The 12,478-nt window shown below is 52.7% G+C and overlaps 1 protein-coding gene across 1 annotated transcript in view; it reads right to left on the bottom strand.

Annotated features, from left to right (window-relative positions):
• The window catches only part of best2 (bestrophin 2), a 43,789-nt gene extending 32,610 nt beyond the window's left edge, over positions 1 to 11,179 (bottom strand). Inside the window, exons 1-3 of the mRNA XM_033050853.1 lie at positions 11,028 to 11,179; positions 3,210 to 3,304; positions 2,073 to 2,306 (exon numbers count right to left, since the gene is read on the bottom strand). Coding sequence (XP_032906744.1) covers positions 2,073 to 2,306; positions 3,210 to 3,304; positions 11,028 to 11,179 — 481 coding nt within the window. The remainder of the gene's footprint in view (positions 1 to 2,072; positions 2,307 to 3,209; positions 3,305 to 11,027) is intronic.
• Positions 11,180 to 12,478: the final 1,299 nt, after the last annotated feature.

Raw genomic sequence — 12,478 nt, 5'->3', positions numbered from 1 at the left:
CCCACTGTACCCGCACTGTACCCCCACTGTGTCCCCACTGTACCCGCACTGTACCCCCACTGTGTCTCCACTGTGTCTCCACTGTGTCCCCTGTCCCCACTGTGTCCCCACTGTACCCCCACTGTGTCCCCACTGTGCCCCCACTGTGTCCCCACTGTGCCCCCACTGTACCCCCACTGTGTCCCCACTGTGCCCCCACTGTGTCCCCACTGTGTCCCCACTGTACCCCCACTGTGTCCCCACTGTACCCCCACTGTGCCCCCACTGTGTCCCCACTGTACCCGCACTGTACCCGCACTGTACCCCCACTGTGTCCCCACTGTACCCGCACTGTACCCGCACTGTACCCCCACTGTGCCCCCACTGTACCCGCACTGTACCCCCACTGTGCCCCCACTGTACCCGCATTGTACCCCCACTGTGTCCCCACTGTACCCCCACTGTGCCCCCACTGTGTCCCCACTGTGCCCCCACTGTACCCCCACTGTGTCCCCACTGTACCCGCACTGTACCCGCACTGTACCCCCACTGTGTCTCCACTGTGTCCCCTGTCCCCACTGTGTCCCCACTGTGTCCCCTGTCCCCACTGTGTCCCCACTGTGTCCCCACTGTGTCCCCACTGTGTCCCCACTGTGTCCCCACTGTGCCCCCACTGTGTCCCCACTGTGTCCCCACTGTGCCCCCACTGTGTCCCCACTGTGTCCCAACTGTACCCCCACTGTACCCCCACTGTACCCCCACTGTGTCCCCACTGTGCCCCCACTGTGCCCCCACTGTGTCCCCACTGTGTCCCCACTGTGCCCCCACTGTGTCCCCACTGTGTCCCCACTGTGCCCCCACTGTGTCCCCACTGTGTCCCCACTGTGCCCCCACTGTGCCCCCACTGTGTCCCCACTGTGCCCCCACTGTGTCCCCACTCTACCCCCACTGTGCCCCCACTGTGTCCCCACTGTACCCCCACTGTGTCCCCACTGTGTCCCCACTGTGTCCCCACTGTGTCCCCACTGTGTCCCCACTGTGTCCCCACTGTGTCCCCACTGTGTCCCCTGTCCCCACTGTGTCCCCACTGTGCCCCCACTGTGTCCCCACTGTACCCCCACTGTGTCCCCACTGTACCCGCACTGTACCCCCACTGTGTCCCCACTGTACCCGCACTGTACCCCCACTGTGTCTCCACTGTGTCTCCACTGTGTCCCCTGTCCCCACTGTACCCCCACTGTGTCCCCACTGTGCCCCCACTGTGCCCCCACTGTGTCCCCACTGTGCCCCCACTGTACCCCCACTGTGTCCCCACTGTGCCCCCACTGTGTCCCCACTGTGTCCCCACTGTACCCCCACTGTGTCCCCACTGTACCCCCACTGTGCCCCCACTGTGTCCCCACTGTACCCGCACTGTACCCGCACTGTACCCCCACTGTGTCCCCACTGTACCCGCACTGTACCCGCACTGTACCCCCACTGTGCCCCCACTGTACCCGCACTGTACCCCCACTGTGCCCCCACTGTACCCGCATTGTACCCCCACTGTGTCCCCACTGTGTCCCCACTGTACCCCCACTGTACCCGCATTGTACCCCCACTGTGTCCCCACTGTGTCCCCACTGTGTCCCCACTGTGCCCCCACTGTACCCGCATTGTACCCCCACTGTGTCCCCACTGTGTCCCCACTGTGTCCCCACTGTGCCCCCACTGTGTCCCCACTGTACCCCCACTGTGTCCCCACTGTATCCCCACTGTGTCCCCACTGTACCCCCACTGTACCCCCACTGTGTCCCCACTGTGCCCCCACTGTGTCCCCACTGTGTCCCCACTGTGTCCCCACTGTACCCCCACTGTACCCCCACTGTACCCCCACTGTACCCCCACTGTACCCCCACTGTGTCCCCACTGTGCCCCCACTGTGTCCCCACTGTGTCCCCACTGTGTCCCCACTGTACCCCCACTGTGTCCCCACTGTACCCCCACTGTGTCCCCACTGTGTCCCCACTGTGTCCCCACTGTGTCCCCACTGTACCCCCACTGTGTCCCCACTGTACACTGGGCCAGCCCAGCCGCTGCGCTGTATTTCTCACCTGCCTCCACCACGTGGTCCATGGTGGGGAAGCGTTTGATGACGGCGGTGCTGACGGAGCGCAGGATGAGCAGCGCGGACAGGCTGGCGTAACGCATCATGGTGCGGCGCAGCATGCGGCCTCGCTCGTCCGTCCCGTGCACGTTGCCCGAGATCACGCACATCAGCCGGTCCGGCAGCGGGATACTGGTGTACTGGCTCCACCAGCGGTTCACCACCAGCGTCACGTAGAAACCTGGAGGCACAGCACCACGTTACACTGGGGTGGGGGCTGGAGGCACCCCCCTACCCACCAAACCCCCCCTACCCATTACCCACCAAACCCCCCCCCTACCCACCAACCCCCCCCCTCCCCAAACCCCCCCCCCTACCCACCAAACCCCCCCCTCCTACCCACCAACCCCTCCCCCACTACCCACCAACCCCCCCCTACCCACCAAACCCCCCCCCCCTACCCACCAACCCCTCCCCCACTACCCACCAAACCCCCCACTCCCACTCCCTACTCCCCACTCCCCACCCCCCCCCCCCGCTCCCCACCCCCCGCTCCCCACCCCCTGCTCCCCACCCCCACTCCCCGTCCCCCGCTCCCCGCCCCCCACCACCCGCTGGGACTATCCCATTGTTTAAGAAACAGTTGCACGGGTACATGGATAGGACAGGTTTGAAGGGATATGGACCAAGCGCAGGCAAGTGGCACTAGGGTAGCTGGGACATTGTGGGCCGGTGTGGGCGAGTTGGGCCGAAGGGCCTGTTTCCACACTGTACTAATCTATGACTCTATCTATGTCTCTAGGGGAGAGATCAGTAAACGACACAATAAACTATCGGTAAACTAGGGTGGTGCAGCGGTAGAGTTGCTGCCTTACAGCGATTGCAGCGCCGGAGACCCGGGTTCGACCCTGACTGTCTGTACGGAGTTTGCACGTTCTCCCCGTGACCACGTGGGTTTTCTCCAAGATCTTCAATTTCCTTCCACACTCCAAAGGCGTACAGGTTTGTAGGTTCATTGGCTTGGGTATAAATGTAAATATGATCCCTAGAGGGTGGGGGCGGCACGGACCCGGTGGGTCGAAGGGCCTGTTTCCGCGCTGTATCTCTAAAACTAAAAACAAGGATAAAGAACGCCATCTCTCACCTAGCACGAAGGCCATTGGGATGAGGTTGGCGTAGTGGTTGCAGTACAAGGCCAGCTTTTCAAAATACCTCTTCTGGCCTTCCATGAGCAGAAACCTTCAGAAGAATTATTGTTAAAACAAATGTATTTAAAATCACCTGAAAATTCATGGAGTTACCTCAAAGACTGAGGTAGCGATCCAAGATGGCGCCCAACACTGTGTGTGCGGGTCACATCGCTGGATCTGCAATCACGTATTACAGTAGGGTTGTCACCTTTCTCACTATCAAAAGGGACAAAGACTCAAAATACGGGGGACAAATTCCCGATGGCAATTCGTTGACTGACTCGGCCGTGGCTGGGTGAATGATGAGTTGGCCCCGGGTGCTGGACTGCACACAAAGCCCAGCCGGCGGGCCAGCTGAGGAGTTTTGGCCTGGGCCGCGCTCACAGTCCGGCGCCCCGTCCAACTCATGAACCGATGATCGGCCATGAGAAGGAGGGGTGGTGGTGGTGTCGGCGGTAAGCGAAGGTTCGAAGGTCGGACAGCTGGCCGGGCTGCCGAACGACGGGGCCACGGGCGAGGCGCTGCTGCTGCTGCTGCTGCTGCTGCACTCCATGGGCTGCACTACGTCGGGACGGGCGAGGCGGGGCCGGACGCGGCGCTCCGACCCGACAATCCCCTCGACCCGAGTTGTAGCGGTGAAATACGGGACAAGGGCGGTCCCGTACGGGACAAACCAATTTAGCCCAATATACGGGATGTCCTGGCTAATACGGGACAGTTGACAACACTAGTCTACAATCGCTCCACACATTTAAACCTCTACTCCAACTCTACTCAGCATTTCTTACTTAAACGCGTAGGAAGGAACTGCAGATGCTGGTTTACACCGAATATAGACACAAAATGCTGGAGTAACTCAGCGGGACAGGCAGCACCTGTGGAGAGAAGGAATGGGTGGTATTTCGGGTCAAGACCCTTCTTCAGACAGAGAAAGGGTCACAGCGTTATTCATTCCCTTTATCATGTATCTGTACACACTGTAAATGGCTCGATTGTAATCACGTATTATCTTTCCACTGACTGGTTAGCACGCAACAAAAGCTTTTCACTGTACCTTGGTACACGTGACATTAAACTCAGCTGAAACTCAACTCAAGATTCCCTTTGTTCACAGCTGGCGACCACTGCTCCAAATACCATGCAGTGATCCAGCTGTTTGCTGGAATATTCCAATCTCATGTTCCGCCTCTCTCTGCCTCTCACACACATGGACACACGAACACACACACACATGGAGACACACACACATGGACACACGCATACACACAATGTCATAGAGCCATACAGGATGGGAACAGGTCCTTCAGCCCAACTCATCCATGCCATCCCAATTGCCCCATCTACACTAGTCCCATTTGCCCATATCCCTCTGACCCATTCCTATCTATGTACCTGGCGAAATGGCTTTACAAAGTTGCAATTGTACCTGCCTCGACTACTTCAATAGACAATAGACAATAGACAATATGTGCAGAAGTAGGCCATTCGGCCCTTCGAGCCAGCACCGCCATTCAATGTGATCATGGCTGATCATCCCCAATCAGAGCATCCAGAGAACCGGCCTCCACTGTCCTTTGAACTTTAGAGATACAGCATGGAAACAGGCCCTTCAGTCCATTCTAAATGTTTTCAAGGGAGAGTTAGATTTAGCTCTTAGGGCTAAAGGAATCAAGGGATATGGGGAAAAAGGCAGGAAAGGGGTACTATTTTTAGATGATCAGCTATGATCATACTGAATGGCGGTGCAGGCTCGAAGGGCCGAATGGCCTTGTTGATGCAGCCAAGACCATCACACAAACCAACCTCCATTCCATCGACTCCATCTACACCTCACGCTGCCTCGGCAAGGCCAGCAGCATCATCAAGGACCAGTCTCACCCCAGTCACTCCCTCTTCTCCCCTCTCCCATTGGGCAAGAGGTACAGAAGTGTGAAAACGCACATCTCCAGATTCAGGGACAGTTTCTTCCCAGCTGTTATCAGGCAACTGAACCACCCTCTCACCAACCAGAGAGCGGTCCTGACCTCCCATCTACCTCATTGGGGACCTTTAAATCATCCGTATTCGGACTTTACTGGACTTTACCTTGCACTAAACATTATTCCCTTTATCCTGTATCTGTACACTGTGGACGGCTCAATTGTAATCATGTATTGTCTTTCCGCTGACTGGTTAGCACGTGACAATAAACTAAACTGAACTGAACTAAGAAAGACCCAATGCAGTGACGTAGCTGGTAGTGCTGCGGTCTCAAAGCACCAGTGACCCAGGTTCGATCCTGACCTCGGGTGCTGTCTGTGTGGAGTTTGCATGTTCTCTCTTTGACCGCGTGGGTTTCCTCCGGGTGCTCCAGTTTCCTCCCACATCCCAAAGACGTGCGGGTTTGTAGGTTAAACGGCCCTTGGTGTAAAATTTCCCTTAGTGTGTAGGGAGTGGATGAGAAAGTGGGATAACATGGAACTAGTGTGAACGGGAGATCGATGGTCAGCATGGCCTTGCTGGGCCGAAGTGCCTGTTTCAATGCTGTATCTTTAAACTAAACCAATAACTAGTGTGTAGGAAGGAACTGCAGATGCTGGTTTACACCAAAGATAGACGCAAAATCAGCGGGCCAGGCAGCATCTCTGGAGAGAAGGAATGGATGACGTTTTGAGTCGAGACTCTTCTTCACAACGAAATGTCACCCGTTCCTTCTCTCCGGAGATGCTGCCTGACGCACTGAGTTACTCCAGCATTTTGTGTCTATCTTCAACTAACGACCAAACACTTTACACTGAAGCCAAATAACCTAACGTTCCCCTCATCTAAAAATATTCGCATTGCTATCATTTCCTTCAGCAACCCCACACAAAGATGTCCAGTCTGTATTTGTTTACAGGCTCCAAGGACTTGGAAGCAACGCCTTCACTAAAGCAATGGGTGTTAAAGGTCAGAACTTCAGAACTTTTTTCTCAGCGTAAGACGAGAGGGGGTAGCCTTAAGGTGAGAGGCGGAAAGTTTAAAGGAGATGTGCGGGGCAACTTTTTTTTACACTGAGCCTGGAGCGGGCACTGGATGCTTTCAAGAGAGAGCTAGATAGGGCTCTTAAAAATAGTGGAGTCAGGGGATATGGGGAGAAGGCAGGAACGTGGTACTGATTGTGGATGATCAGCCATGATCACATTGAGTGGCGGTGCTGGCTTGAAGGGATGAATGGCCTACTCCTGCACCTATTGTCTATTGTCTATTGTACTGCCAGGGTTGGTGGTGGAGGCTGAGAACTTTTAGATAGGCACTTGGATATGCAGTGAAAGGAAGGATATGGATCACATGCCCGCAGACAAGATTAGTTTAAACAAGCATCATCTTTGGCAGGGACAACTTGCGAGTTAGATTTACCTCTTAGGGCTAACGGAATCAAGGGATATGGAGAGAAAGCAGGAACAGGGTACTGATTTTGGATGATCAGCCATGATCACAATGAATGGCGGTGCTGGTTCGAAGGGTCGAATGGTCTACTCCTGCACCTGTTGTCTACGTTTCTATGTTTCTATGACATTGTTAAGGGCTTGGACACGCTAGAGGCAGGAAACATGTTCCCGATGTTGGGGGAGTCCAGAATCAGGGGCCACACACAGTTTAAGAATAAGGAGTAAGCCATTTAGAACGGAGACGAGGAAACACTTTTTCTCACAGAGAGTGGTGAGTCTGTGGAATTCTCTGCCTCAGAGGGCTGTGGAGGCCGGTTCTCTGGATGCTTTCAAGAGAGAGCTAGATAGGGCTCTTAAAAATAGCAGAGTCAGGGGATATGGGGAGAAGGCAGGAACGGGGTACTGATTGGGAATGATCAGCCATGATCACATTGAATGGCGGTGCTGGCTCGAAGGGCCAAATGGCCTACTCCTGCACCTATTGTCTATTGTCTATTGTGGGCTGAAGGGCCTGTTCACCTGCTGTCCTATTCCAAGTCTATGCTTGGAAACAACTTGTTCAACCTTGAATTGAATTGAATTGAACACATTTTATTAGCCAAGGATGTGTACTCACACACAAGGAATTTCCCTTGGTGCTTTGCTCACAAGTAACAACATGATGTACAGAAGACTATTAAAAATAAAACATAATAATTTAAACATGTGAAGATTGAAATAAAATACCACAGCACAAGGAGGCTACAGGCTTTTGGCTGTTGAGTAGAGCTACTACTCGTGGATAAAAAAAGCTGATTTTATGCCTGGCTGTGGCGGCTTTGACAGTCCGGAGTCGACTGTAGACTGTAGAATTCAGCAAAACACAAAGTGCTGGAGTGACTCAGTGGGTCAGGCAGCATCTCGTAGAGTCATAGGGTGATACAGTGTGGAAACAGGCCCTTCGGCCCAACTTGCCCACACCACATTTAGCTCTTAGGAATCAAGGGATATGGGGAGAAGGCAGGAATGGGGTACTGATTGGGGATGATCAGCCATGATCACATTGAATGGCGGTGCTGGCTCGAAAGGGCCGAATGGCCTACTCCTGCACCTATTGTCTATTGTCAACCAACATGTCCCAGCTACACTAGTCCCCCACCTGCCCACGTTTGGCCCATGTCCCTCCAAACCTGTCCTATCCATGTACCTGTCTAACTTGTATTCACTGGAGTTTAGAAGGATGAGGGGATATCTTATAGAAACATATAAAATTATAAAAGGACTGGACAAACTAGATGCAGGAAAAATATTCCCAATGTTGGGCGAGTCCAAAACCAGGGGCCACAGTCTTAGAATAAAGGGGAGGCCATTTAATACTGAGGTGAGAAAAATCTTTTTGACCCAGAGAGTTGTGAATTTATGGAATTCCCTGCCACAGAGGGCAGTAGAGGCCAAGTCACTGGATGGATTTAGGAGAGTTAGATAGAGCTCTAGTGGCTAGTGAAGTCAAGGGATATGGAGAGAAAGCAGGCACGGGTTATTGATAGGGGACGATCAGCCATGATCACAATGAATGGCGGTGCTGGCTCGAAGGGCTGAATGGCCTCCTCCTGCACCTATTTTCTATGTTTCTATGTTTCTAACTGTTTCTTAAGCATTGGGATAATCCCAGCCTCAACTACCTCCTCTGGCAGCTTGTTCCATACACTCACCATCCTCTGTGTGTGGAAAAGTTACCCCTCAGATTCCTATTAAATCTTTTCCCCTTCACCTGAAACCTATGTCCTCTGGTCCTCGATTCCCCTACTCTGGGCATCTACCGATCTATTCCTCTCGTGATTTTGTACTCTCAAGATTTGATGTCTGTGGAGGGCAGACAACGTTTAATGTTGAGACCCTTCTTCAGACTGATTCCCATTCCTTCCACAGGGCCCTCTGAGTTCCTCCAGCACATTGTATTTTGCTCCAGATTCCAAGCTTGCATCTGCAGCCTCTTGAGCCAAGGACTTTGGACTTCGTTTTGTTTTTACACTATGTTGGTCTTTTTAATTTATCAAACCATTTGTTGTTTAATTTGTTTGTTTCATTATCTTATCTACTGTGTGTTTGAAAACTCGTAGTCCTGCTGCAAGCAAGAAGTTCATTGTTCTGTTTTGAGGCACTTGGCATTAAAATACTCAAGAAGGAACTGCAGATGCTGGAAAATCGAAGGTAGACAAAAGTGCTGGAGAAATTCAGCGGGTGAGGCAGCATCTATGGAGCGAAGGAAATAGGCAACGATCCGTGCCGAAACGTTGCCTATTTCCTTCGCTCCATAGATGCTCCCTCACCCGCTGAGTTTCTCCAGCACTTTTGTCTATCTTCGATTAAATTCTCTCGACTCCTCAACCTCTGTGACGTTGAGCGCTGTTCCAGACACTGTATCTTGGGCAAGTTCTCAAAACTGCAGATGGGATTCAATCACCTCGATCTTATGATTAACTGGTTACTTTACAACATATCTTATAGGGGATCTTATAGAAACATATAAAATTCTTAAAGGATAGATGCAGGAAAAATGTTCCCGATGTTGGGGAAGTCCAGAACAAGGGGTCACAGTTTAAGGATAAGGGGGAAATCTTTTAGGACCGAGATGAGGAAAACATTTTTCACACAGAGAGTGGTGAATCGCTGGAATTCTCTGCCACAGAAGGTAGTTGAGGCCAGTTAATTGGCTATATTTAAGAGGGAGTTAGATGTGGCCCTTGTGGCTAAAGGGTTCAGGGGGTATGGAGAGAAGGCAGGTACAGGATACTGAGTTGGATGATCAGCCATGATCATATTGAATGGCGGTGCAGGCTCGAAGGGCCGAATGGTCTACTCCTACACTTATTTTCTATGTTTCTATGAGATGAGGAAAAACCTTTTTCACCCAGAGAGTTGTGAATCTGTGGAATTCTCTGCCACAGAGGACAGTGGAGGCCAATTCACTGGATGTTTTTTCAAGAGAGTTAGGTTTAGATCTTACAGCAAAAGAAATCAAGGGATATTGGGAAAATGCGGGAACGGGGTACTGATTTTAGATGATCAGCCATGATCATATTGAAGGGCGTTTTTTTTTAGAGATACAGCACGGAAACAGTCCCTTCGGCCCATCGGGCCCGCGCCGACCAGCAACACGATCGCCACACATTAATACTATCCTACACGCACAATTGTTACATTTTTACATTTACCGAAGCCAATTAACCTACAAACCTGTACGTCTTTGGAGTGTGGGAGGAAACCGGAGAAAACCCACACGGTCACGGGGAGAACGTGCAAACTCCGTACAGACAGCACCCGTAGTCAGGATCAAATCTGGGTCTCTGGCGCTGTGAGGCAGCAACTCTACCGCTGCGCCACTGTGATGCCCTAAGGTCCTCTGGCCACTCGTTCCATATATCCACCACCCTTTGAATGATAATATAAGGGCCACACTCTCAGAGGGAACATATGATGGGGTTTTTAATCAAAAGGCAACAAATCAACATGATCTGAAGTATGTTGCCTGCAATATTGATGAAATAGTCTGTAGTGAATCAGAACATAGGTTTAAGGTGAGGGGAAAAAGATTTAATAGGAATCTGAGGGGCAACATTTTTCACACACTTTTTTCACTTTTGGGTGTATGGAACGAGCTGCCAGAAGAGATAGTTGAGGCTGGGACTATAAAAGCATATAATAGACATTTGGACAGGTTCATGGATAGGACAGGTTTGGAGAGATATGGGCCAAACACGGGCTGGTGACAATAGACAATAGGTGCAGGAGTAGGCCATTCGGCCCTTCGAGCCAGCACCGCCATTCAATGTGATCATGGCTGATCATCCCCAATCAGTACCCCGTTCCTGCCTTCTCCCCATATCCCCTGACTCCGCTATCTTTAAGACCCTGTCTATCTCTCTCTTGAACGCATCCAGAGAACCTACCTCCACCGCCCTCTGAGGCAAAGAATTCCACAGACTCACAACTCTCTGTGTGAAAAAGTGTTTCCTCGTCTCCGTTCTAAACGGCTTACCCCTTATTCTTAAACTGTGTGGCCTCTGGTTCTGGACTCCCCCAACATCGGGAACACGTTTCCTGCCTCTAGCGTGTCCAAGCCCTTAATAATCTTATATGTTTCAATGAGATGCCCTCTCATCCTTCTAAACTCCAGAGTGAACAAGCCCAGCCGCTCCATTCGCTCAGCATATGACAGTCCCGGGAATTAACCTTGTAAACCTACGCTGCACTCCCTCAATAGCAAGAATGTCCTTCCTCAAATTAGTCTCGACTCGGAATGTCTCTCCGCAGATGCTGCCCGCCCCGCTGAGCTACTCCAGCGTTTAGTGCGTGTGGTGGCCAGGGCACACGTTGACTGACCTGTAGGCAACGCTGAGCACGGCGTACATGAAGGAGAAAACCAGGAATTCCTTGTAGAGGAGCTTGTAGATGCTGCCTTTCCACAGCACCAGCAGCTTGGAGAAGCTGCAGAAACGCACGTTGGCCACACGGGCGGTGTAGGTGATGGTCATTGCCGCGGCTGCACCAGGCTGCAGATCTGGGGAGGGATGGAGGGTGAGAGTGAGAGAGAGTGCAATATGAGTGCAATGTTAGACCTACAACTGGGCAATGGGTGGGCAGAGACCTGGGGAGACCTGGTGGGTATACGGAACCAGCTGCCAGAGGAGGTAGATGGGGCATTATGGTCGGCATGGTCAAGTTGGGCCGAAGTCTGAAGAAGGGTCTCTCCAGAGATGCTGACTGACCCGCTGAGTTACTCCAGCATGTTGGGTCTATCTTAGTTGGGTCAAAGGACTTGTTTCCATGCTGTAGGACTCTATAACTCAACAGGAGCAGAATTAGGCCATTCAGCCCATCGAGTCTTCTCCACCATTCAATCATGGCCGATCTATCTCTCCCTCTCAGCCCCATTCTCCCGCCCTCTCGCCGTTACCTTTGATGGGATGGGCCAAGTTTAGTGGGATATGGATGCAGGTGGGACGAGGGTAGGTGGGCCGTCCGGGTGGGCAGGCATGGACGAGTTGGGCCGAAGGCCCTGTTTCTGTGCAGAATGAGTCTATGACCGAGGAAAACGCGAAGGGAAATCTCGGAGTTGTGGTGACCTTCCATACAGGGCACGGTAGAGTTGCTGCCTCACAGCGCCAGAGACCCGGGTTCGATCCTGACTACGGGCGCTGTCTGTACGGAGTTTGTACATTCTCCCCGTGACCTGCGTGGGTTTTCTCCGGGTGCTCCGGTTTCCTCCCACACAGGTTTGTCGCTTAATACATGTTAATAGATTTATACGAGAGAGATTTAGACAAGATTTATACTAGCTGGAGTAGCTCAGCGGGACAGGCAGCATCTCTGGAGAGGAAAAGATGAAGTTTCGGGTCGAGACCCTTCTTCAGACACTAAACGTGGGTCTCGACCCGAAACATCACCCATTCCTTCTCTCCAGAGATGCTGCCCGTCCCACTGAGCTACTCCAGCATTTTGAATCCGCACTCTCCGAGGAGAGTAATTCCAAGCACGGTTCCTGATTTCTCCCCCCTCCTGAGATGGTGGATGAAGGGGTTAAAGCTTCGCTGCTAGCTACCGAGCGGCCGCGGAGAGGCACCGGGTACCCCGGCCGGGCGGGGCAACATCCCACTCCTACACACCACCCCGGCCCGGCCCGGGATCAACCTTGTGATGTTTCCTCGGCGAAGCCAAGTGTGGGTGGTCGCCACCCCCTCCCTCCCACTCTTTCTCCCCCCTCTCTCTCTCTCTCTCTCTCCCCTTCCCTCTCCCTCCCCCTCCCTCCCCCTCTCCCCCTCCCCCTCTCTCTC

This window comes from Amblyraja radiata, chromosome 35 (genome assembly GCF_010909765.2).
Source record: "Amblyraja radiata isolate CabotCenter1 chromosome 35, sAmbRad1.1.pri, whole genome shotgun sequence".
NCBI lineage: Eukaryota > Metazoa > Chordata > Chondrichthyes > Rajiformes > Rajidae > Amblyraja > Amblyraja radiata.
Note: the sequence above shows the minus strand (reverse complement) of the source record. Positions and strands in the feature narration are given on the sequence as shown.